The sequence below is a fragment of the Embiotoca jacksoni genome, unplaced genomic scaffold (genome assembly GCF_022577435.1).
Source record: "Embiotoca jacksoni isolate LCO1_2020_lvr unplaced genomic scaffold, fEmbJac1.0.p SCAF_3, whole genome shotgun sequence".
NCBI lineage: Eukaryota > Metazoa > Chordata > Actinopteri > Embiotocidae > Embiotoca > Embiotoca jacksoni.
In genome coordinates, this window is record NW_027185381.1 from 12,725,868 (window position 1) to 12,735,749 (window position 9,882).

A 9,882-nucleotide genomic window follows, 5' to 3' on the forward strand; every position below is an offset into this window, starting at 1 on the left:
TAATTTTTTCCCTATAATGCAAAAAAAAAATTAAACAAAGTGCAAGAGATGTTTGTATTTCACTGTTTAAAAATGAAAAGGATTAAACCTTCTCCTTTTAGATTTTACTTTTACTTTCTCTATAAAAAAAAAAAAATAAAAAAAAGGGGAAAAAACAGGCAACACATGTTGGTATTATATCCCATTTAATGTGGTCTTTTATGAGCCTGCCAGCCAGAGGCAAGTTCCATTGTGTTAACAAATAAGTAGAGCAAGCACTCGTGAATTTTCTTTTGGAATTTTTCTGTTTATTAAATCAAAACAAACAGTGCACTCATCTTTTTTAAATCATTGTATGGTTATTTGTGGTCCTGCTCTGTGGTCCTGCTTATAGCCAATATAAAGTTAAATTCATATTGTCCTTTTTTATTGATTTTGATACATTTTGAGGTCGTTCAATGTCAAATCACAAAACATGTTTTTAATTCTCTGCAAATGGGATGTTTAGAACGGTCATTGCTCCGGTTTCAGAAAGGCCAGCAGGAAGATGTCGACATCAGTTTACAAACACGCCCGGGCTCTCGAGGAAAAGTTACTGGCTGCCCTGAAAATAAAAATGTTTTCAAGTGAGCTTGGATTGGGGTCAGGTTTGCATAAAAGTATATTTATTAATAGCAAACTTAAATCATATTGTTGAGAGACTAAATTCCTCTGAGTAACAATTGTTTTTTCAAACCAGCAGCTTTATATTTTCCATAACTGTTGCCATTGCATACATATACAGTATAGGCTATGCTGAAGAGTGTATCTTTCACCATCTTTCAATGCTTTGATTGCAGCTATTCCCCAATCTTCTCTGAATGGAACATGTGGCCACTGTAATGAATGGTCACTGCAATCAGCAATGAAAATAATTGCCGGTTTCATTGTTTCGGTCGTTATGCAACTGTGACATTTATTCTTCTGCAACCCTTCTATTAATGCTACAGTCTGGTACTTTTTACACTTTCTAACAGTTGTATATCTAAACATATGTACATTAGATAATTTCTCTGTTTATATTTCATTATATTCCTTTTAAAAATACATTTCTATGTTTATACTTTGTTTGTTTATCCCTTATGTAAGCTGCTGGAACCCTCTAGTTTTCCCACCGGGGTTAATTAAGTATCTTATTTTTCTTTATTATTAATACATTATATAACTTTCATTTTTAAATGTTCAGCAGAACAGGAATTGAAAGTTATAATTTCATGTCCTAGCTTGTGCGTTACCTGGTGTGAGAGGGATTTTAGTTCCTGATGCCTTGAGGACAACTTGTAGATCACAGGGCTTAGTGTTGCCATCACTGCTTGCCTGTTCCCTCAAGATGATGCAAACTTCGTCTTTCCTCAGCAACCAGTCCATCTGGCTGCCCAGGTAGTTCACGCCTCGAACACATAGCTCACTAATGTCATTAGGAAGAAGTGGGGAAAAGGCCAGGCATTCCTTCTGAACCCTGGAACATAAACACAGGATGTGAAGGTTTTCATCGCTGCGCGCATGCTGCAGTGTTTCTTTGCTGTGTGGTGGGCGGAATAATGACTGACCTGAAACCAGTATAACCAAACAGAACAGCTTGCAGGAAACCTCCCATGCCTGTGAGAAAGTTTACTGCACCTGAGCCATCTGATGATTCACTCCATACCTGTGAGGAGAGGCAATCACTCATTTACTGATTACATGTTACTGTTATGTTTGTGTGGGAGTCACAAGGATACCTGGAACGGTCCCTGGATGTTTTTGAAGCACTTTTCAAGTAAATGTTGAGCTTTCTCAGCCTCTCCCAGCTCCAGCCAGCCGATAGCAAACATACCCTGACAAATGAAAGCATAAGCATTGGTGCAAATGTAAAGTAACAAAACAACCGGCACAATGCAATGAAACACTACAGAACATAAGTAAGTGAACAACAAGCAGGTCTTTATTTTTATGCCCATTTGAATAATGGTATCTGTATTTTTAATCAGAAGTCACAGTTTTATTGGTGGACTTTATTCAAGTACTGTATATAAACGACTTTATGTTACTCAATACTTATAATACTTAATATTTCATCAGTAAATATTGTACTTATTACTTTGCAACACTTGTCCAACAACTGTAGTAGACAATGCATATAAAACTAGCGATGAACTTATTCAAACACCCGGCCAACATAGAGTAGATAGAAATTAGCTCTACCGACTTACAACTAATGTATTTTTACTTTTGACATTTTAAAGCAGGACTATGTAACTTTTGCTTAACTGTAACCACAAATGGCAATAATAGTATAGTGCCTAATGCTAAAAATGAGTACAAAAAGGAAAAACATGAATTAATTCAGTAATATCAGTTCAATATCTGGCTAACTTGCAAATGCTACACACAATAAGCTACGAGTCATACCAGCCCATTTAAAGCTGTAGAGATCACATCTCTGACAGTAATGAACAGTGAGGGTGCAATTTGCATTCATTGCATACTTTATTGCTTCTATTTGAACAAGGATGAATGAGTTAATTCAGCAGCACTAAGTATCTTTCTTACCCATGTCATGGCCGGACCTTGAGGGTCTGTTACCGGCTCATAAGCCTCAAGGTCATTCCTCCTGACCTCTAGGGACATTGGCAGTCCAAGAGGATAGCCCAGCATCACTGCGTCCGCCTGCTTCACTGGATGACCTGTGTGACAACCCGAAGACATTCTACCGTCACGTTACAAATGTTTGATTTTCTTATGTAGGTCGGTGTCAGAAAGGTACAAACATTAACCTTTAATATAGCCATCAAACTCAGGATGGTACTGGGACTCTTGGTCAAAAGGTATCTTGATGTGTTCAGCCACTTCTTGCCATTCCTTTGGTGCTGGATGTTGGAGGAGATCGGCTAACTCTACAGCAAACTGGAGACTGACAAATGAGAGATGATTTGTATTACCTGTATTCATATACTGACATGTCATCTAGTGATAGTAGAGTTAATTCAAATTTACTGTGATTGTGCAGAGTACAGACATAAAGCCAATGAAATGCAGTCAGTATGTAACCAGAAGTAGAAAATATAGTATTATTTACAGATATGTGGAGGAAAAGTGAAAGCACAAGTGATGCTACACCTTACAAGATGTACATTAATGGACAGTGTAGCTTACGGTGCTCAAAAGTTATGCATGTGAAAATTTGAAATCCAAGAGAAGTAGACAGACTTGGGTGCAAATGTAAGGTCGCATGTACAGGATAAACAGCATATATAAAGTCAATCGTATGTACAGTAACATTATTTGAGCAGTGTGAGCACTATTGAGTGCAGTGATGCTGATTACACTAATACGAGTACCTGAATTTGGCCACTGTGTTTGTGAACACAGAGTTGTTGACATTGTAGTAATACTCATCAGGTGGCATGACACCTGAATGCAACGAAAGTGAAGTATTTGGTAATAATTATCAAATATAATATAAATCACACCATACAATAATTGCATGCATGTAATAAGACATTTGAACAGCTACAACAAAGATACAAATTGTGTGAATTCAATATGTTTAATCCCACTGGTCCGCTATTGTGACGGTGTGTTTCTGGAAGTGTTGTTGTTAGGTTTTAGGCAACAAATTAAACTTTTAAATAAAAAATAAAAAAAATTCCTGATTCATATTTTTAATTGTCATGTGACTAGTTGGAAAGGTCACATGACCAGATCAATTTATTTCCTCTTGCTTATCTGGAAGATGTTTTCCTCAGACAGACAAAAGTAACTAAAACACCTTAATTAACAGAACTATGATATTTTGTACCTGTATTAAAGGGTCTACCAGTGATATATTTAGAGAAATTATACTTCTGTATAAGTATTTTGCTCATAATATGAGGTACAAATTTGTTAACGATCACTATTATAACTGGGAATAAAACCTAATTGTTTTATGAACTTCACCAACACACATCAAAGGATACAGTGCTTGTGCATCAGGGAGGTCTAATGAGTAAAATGCATGGACTCAAACTGGAAGGAAAAATAAAGGATTAGACAGGTTAAATAAAATAAAGGACTCAAGATGCTTACATTTTTTTTTTCTGGTAGTAGACAAATGAAAGTCAGATGCTTTCATTAAAGATTTCATTTGAAGCTAAATAAATTCAGTATAATAATGGTCTTTACCCAGGAGGTGATATTTCTGGTCATCAGGGTGCCATGTTACCCTGGAAACCCAGTAATCAGCCACACCGTAGATCACCTCACTGCCCTGTCCCTCTCTGAACATGGACAGATCCTGTAACAAAGGGCTTCGTTAACACCACCAAAAGGGTCAGACAGTGTGATGGTGGGATTAACGAGCGTACCTCGGTGAGGTAGAGATAGTGTTGGAAGGCCAGAGTGACATCGCCATTGATGTGAATTTCTTGTTGTCCATAAATGTCCTCTGGACACACCTCTCTGCCCGACACAGCACTTTCCCATGGGAACTTTAGTCCCTGTAAAGATAGCATCTTTTCTTTAGAAGAAAATATAGTATTATCTCACTGTCTCATTCTTATTATAAATACTAGACCCACACAATTTCTAACACAGTATCAGGCTGGAATATGTCCTCTATAACACTGCTGTTATTTCTTACCTGCAGGTGGTTCAGTTGAACATTTGGTTGCTACCAGCAACCCATCCTGCAGTTTTACAGAAATCATTACAACCACAAGTTTGACCACTAAACAGACCATGCAAAAAAAAAAAAAAAAAATGCTGTTTTTGGAACATTATCTGCAGGTTTTCTGTTTGGGGAAGTTATTATCTTGAATTGTTTGTTGGAGAAAAGAAAAACTGCACAAAAAAAGCAAAAATGTACAACAAAAACAGTACAAACAATATAAACGAGAAACCCTCTTCTCAGGTTCCACTTCACTTTAAATGCACCAAGACTAACAAAAACTATTAAGATTATGATCACTATCCAAATAAGGGAGGAAGGAATACCAGGTTTCACTAGTTATCCAGTATATCATAATTTTCCTCCTTCACTGTTGGAACCACAGTTTGTTTTACACAATCACAATGAGTTTTATCAGTTAAAATGGATCAAGAAGAAATTAATTTGTTGAAATTAATTAACATGTATCATATTCTCAGAAAGTTACAATATTACAAAGATTTGCTCTGATCCTCGGTGCTTATTTAAGGTCTGATATTGCAAAAATATGTCTCTCCACAAATGTTGCTCAAACAGCAACCTTCTATGTAATTGTTAAACGAATGTAATAGATGTTAGTAGTATAAACTCTTTATGTATCCTACCTTTATGTTTACTAAGATTATTTTGTGTTGATGAAGATATAAAGGAACAGTCCAACATTTCAGAAAATATGCCTGTTCACTTTCTAGCCGACCAATTTCACATTTGTATGCTAAATATGGGGGTAGAGCCAGAAGATAATTAGTCTACCACCTTGATCTGTACAAAAGGTAACAATATCCTCTAATTTAGGCCATCTTTGTTTGTTTAGTCCATACACAAACAGAATATATACGCTGTGCATTCCCATATATACTGTAAATGTACATTGTAAATGACAAGTACTGGTTTTATTACATGCTGCAACCTCTTGGCTGGTTCCAGCAAGTTCATCCCCACTGGTGATGTGGCAACAAGAAATGGTCTAGCTTTCTTTTTCTGATTGGTCACCATTATCAAGAAGTGTGTAGTGTTTAACCCCACACTGCTTTCACTGCTTCAGAGTTGAAGAGAAGAAAAGAACTAAGATGGTGACACCAGGGTGCCCCTGTGGACCATCATACCTTGAAGCCCTGCTTTTGGGCGTTGTCTTTAGCACCATCTACGGTCCCCACCCTGTACTCCAGCACTGCTCGGGCTAGCTTCGGGTAGAAGAGGGCTATCCCAGGATACATCCAAATATCCTGTCACAGGGAGGGAGGGTCATTATGTGATACATCATACAACACAAACAACATAGGTTACAATCAGCTGCCACCAGCCTCACCTGGTCCCAGAAAACATGTCCCCAGTAGTCCTGACCATCCCCACCATTGGACAGCCCACCTGGACTGACTCCACCAAAAGAGTTGGAGGTGTCATGTATGGAGGAGAAGGCGCTGAGGAGGTAGAACATGCAACCAATCAGGGCCTTGCAGAGGCTCTCTGACCCCACTACCTCCACCTGGCTCTGCAGCCACAGCTCTTTCCAGGCCTTCTCGTGAGATGGACGCAGGTTACCCGTCGCCATCAGATTCAGGCCCTCATCAAAGTTGGCCTCAGCTGAGTCTAAACTGTTGGCCACAGCCAGGATGAAGCCCCAGCGAGCCTGGCTCTGCTCTGGTAGCAACGTCAGAGTCAAGGGTACAGTGGTCCAGATAAGGTGCACTGTGGGACAGGAACCTCCTGGGATCTCAGCAGCGGTCGTCTCTCCTTGGATGTGGCTGAGGGAGAGATGGTAATGTAGACTTTAATAGTCTGTACTTGAAATGTATAGTGAATTTTTTTTTTTTGTTAACCTCACCTTCCTCCTTTGTAATCAGGACCAGACTTGAAAACGATGTCTTTGCTGTGAGGTGTGAATGAACTGACCAGTTTAACTGTGATTGGCTCCTGTGAAGTCACCTGACGCGTCAACAGAATCTCCATCACCATCAGGTTGGAGTGGTACCGGTGAGAGTACAAAGACTGTGAGGCAGTTACACTAGCTGAGCTCAGAGTGTGGGTGAAGATGCCTGGATGGGAAGAGAAGACAGTTAGATGTGATGATTTTTCCTTTAAGATAAAATGAGACAGCAGGTCGGCCAATCGAACGGTCGCCTGCCCTGCAGAGACTACCTGTGTGGGTGTTCAGGCTGTAGGTGTGTCGGGCAGGTTCTTCTACCTCAATCTTCACGGCTAGAGGACAGGGGACATCTGCTCTGTGGCAACGCCCACCCTCACCGTTATAAACACCCCCCATGTGCATGATGTTGTTGTACACCGTCCAGCCCAGAAGCCCATTGGCGAGAGGAGGGAGGAAGCGGCGGTCACTTGGTAGAGTGTCAGAGGTGAAGATGTAAGGGTCCGAGTCACAGGACATGGCGAGGAGGTGATCTTCACTTAAAAAGGATCAAATCAAACCAAGAAGTGCATTTTTAGTGTAGTCAGCGCGTTGGGGGCAGAGGAGGTCATCAGCTGAATGAAGAATTATTTTACTCATATGATGTGAAAACATATTCTGACAGCAGAACTAAAACATATCACATTTACAATTCAATACTTTTTTTTTTTTTTTTACGGTGAAACTCTTCACAGGTTCATGTAAGTCAAGGCTATTTGTAGACTGTGGACTTTGACGCATTTGTGTCACAAGATGTGTCCAAATGTAACGTTAAGATGTCATGCAGGCAGCTAAACTAAATCTATAAAAAGTAAGACACTCAAAAACAAAAGCAGTATGGAATCTATACTTTTCCTCATTAAGCCTGTCTGAAATCATGAATTAGTTTGATGTTATTCATACAATGCAAGTGATTGAACTAGCGGTCTGCACAGACATCCTGCATAACTCCTTTAAACACAGTACCACAGTCGGAATGTTTCAGTCTCACGTGAACAGGAAGAAGAAGCATCTGTTTCTGCAACAAAGAGGAATGCGGGAAAAAAAACCAGTGCAGGAAAAACTTAGAGAAGCTCCCAAACCGCTTCTTCTTTACAGCTTAACTTGTTAAAAACAGCTCATGAGCTCGAATTGTGTATCTAGTGACGGCAAAGAAGTCAAAAATGGTTGGTAAAGTGGATCCAAGTTGGTTGTATCAACTACCTCATTTGTAGGGGGAGGCCTTTCAGCTCTTTGTGCTGCATAGAAAAGCTGGACTTGGTTTTGGTCTTATAAAAAACCTGGCATGGATTTAATGTGGAGGATAAATTTGTGTAAAACTCCAGCTGCACAGTGGGTCAATAGGTGGGGGCGCATGCTCACTGGATTTTATTGAAATGTTAAGTGCAGTTTTCGTATTGTGCAAAACAACATCAATTTGAGAGTCTTGTCAAGGACCTAAATGGCTTCCATCTGATGTTCACATATTCACAATTAAAACAGCAGGAGCACTTGGTCGAGGCAGTAAAAATACCCTCCAGGTCACTGTCAGCATATTTGCTTCCTATCTCTTTCCAGAAATATCACGTCACTCTCTCCAAACTAAATCATGTCGCCATAAAAGTTTCCTGTTTTCACCTTCATGCCAACAGCAAAGCTTTTGCAATGGGGCTTCAAAACAACCAGAAATGAGGCAGACATCCTCTTTCAAATCCCTTCCTGAACTTTATTGTTGAGTTTTGAATTTGATCTCACCTCTGTTGTATTTTGTGATATTTTTTTGTTGATGTTGCTTTACCAAAGTTTGACTTTTATTTTTTTTCCCAGGCGAGTTAATAATTTTCCACTTTTTTTTTTAAAACATTTTTTTTTATTTTGCTGGTTTTTCAAGGTTTCAAGGTTGTAACCCGTTTTCAAAAAACAAACAACAAACAAATAAATATTGTTGTATTTTTTGTTCATATAATCAAAGAAGGATTCCAAGCCGGGCCGCCCATGTCCCACTGCGGGCTGTGGGCAAAGAGGTGCCACCACCAACAACAGCCACAGACACCCTAATAGATAAAAGGTTCCCTGTGGAGTTTTTGAGCACAAGTAGAGCTTTGGGGCAATATTTATAAGCGCACAGGGATGTCCTAGCAAGCAGGCAGCACAGTTCACATCCCGCTGTTGGTTTCAATCAGTTCCACTGATCCACAGATGGTGGAAAAAAAAATTAAAGGAATGTGCCAACCAAGGCAGTGAAGAAGAATAAGACTGCTTGGAAGTAAACATGGATCAAAATAATGCAGGATTTTAGATGTTTTACAATGTGGCTGCAAATATTTTAGATTAAGGAAATGCATTCAACACCGTAGGTAGATGATGTGTTTCGGTGACAAACACTGCCTGTAAACGTGACTTGAGTTTGTTACTTAAAAGGTGGAAAGGCCTCAGGTCAACCATGTTTTCTCTGTGCCAGTTTGTTTTTCATAATTCTTTTACACACAGCTTTGTTAAACTGCATCAGTTTTATCCAGCGAAGTCAGCTGACTCGTCCCAAACAGAAGAACTGGAACAGCTTTATGTCTTTTGTGGTCCTGAATGACCTTTTAAAAATATCTTTGATGATGTCGGGCTTCAGATTTTTGACAAAGAGCCTGTTATACAGGCCTTTAATGATGGTGTGTTTCATTACACAAGTTACATTACTGGGAACTTGTGGGACTGAAAGAATAATACAAAATCACTGAATCTTTCAAGTGCAAAACCCTTAGCTAGATTTCCGTTACATCTGTTATGTGATTGTACAACCAAATGGGGTCTAATGGGACAGATTAGACAAAAAAAAAAAAAAAAGATCAGAACCAGTCTAAGGCTATTACCTATTCAGGTATCATGGTGCACACTACCAGAATGTCCAATGAATCAAAAATACTGCAACAAAAACAACCTGCCGTCTTCCAGGACCCTGAAGGTCTGCAGCTGTGGGTCAGTTTTGTGTGGATGTTGATCTTAGCTTTATTTTTCTACCTGAGAATATAGTTTTGGTTTTGTTTTCATTGGTCCTGGAAAACGAGTTGTCAAAACAAATTGAAATTTGTAATCAACAATATACTGTAAATGTTTTCAGCCTCACCGTCAGCTCAGCTGTAGCATTACATTAGTTGCATCTCTTGGTGGCGCCAGGGAGCCGTTTGTGTAGCGTCTGGCATCATGCCGGGGGTCAGAGCCACAAACCCTGGGAAAAGCAGTGCTTTGTCCATATAAGGCTGCAATCCATCCGCTTCCCTATTCCTCCCCAGCTCCCTTCCTCTGCCTTTCTCAGACCTGG

At 39.5% G+C, this 9,882-nt stretch overlaps 1 protein-coding gene across 2 annotated transcripts; it reads right to left on the reverse strand.

Annotated features, from left to right (window-relative positions):
• Window positions 1-168: 168 nt before the first annotated feature.
• On the reverse strand, window positions 169-7,838 carry pgghg (protein-glucosylgalactosylhydroxylysine glucosidase). Of its 2 annotated transcripts, none has more exons than XM_069163279.1 (14): window positions 7,794-7,838; window positions 6,827-7,089; window positions 6,513-6,723; window positions 5,997-6,432; window positions 5,794-5,913; window positions 4,347-4,478; window positions 4,165-4,276; window positions 3,339-3,411; window positions 2,775-2,911; window positions 2,551-2,684; window positions 1,740-1,835; window positions 1,569-1,666; window positions 1,254-1,477; window positions 169-583 (listed from the first exon to the last, which is right to left on the reverse strand). In XM_069163279.1, the coding sequence occupies exons 1-14, from the start codon at window positions 7,832-7,834 to the stop codon at window positions 507-509; spliced, it is 2,154 nt and encodes a 717-aa protein (XP_069019380.1). In that variant the 5' UTR covers window positions 7,835-7,838; the 3' UTR covers window positions 169-506. The 2 variants fall into 2 exon arrangements, with proteins under 2 accessions (XP_069019380.1, XP_069019381.1); XM_069163280.1 differs by lacking the exon at window positions 7,794-7,838 and adding an exon at window positions 7,582-7,785.
• Between the last annotated feature and the right edge of the window lie 2,044 nt (window positions 7,839-9,882).

What these genes read in the sequence shown, in the direction of transcription:
- pgghg (XM_069163279.1), bottom strand. Translation starts at nt 7,834, where the DNA reads ATGCAGCACAAAGAGCTGAAAGGCCTCCCCCTACAAATGAG. An exon ending in CCAGAAATATCACCTCCTGG is followed by an intron (nt 3,412 to 4,164) that starts GTAAAGACCATT and finishes CGTTGCATTCAG; the next exon opens with GTGTCATGCCACCTGATGAG. An exon ending in AACACAGTGGCCAAATTCAG is followed by an intron (nt 2,912 to 3,338) that starts GTACTCGTATTA and finishes CTCATTTGTCAG; the next exon opens with TCTCCAGTTTGCTGTAGAGT.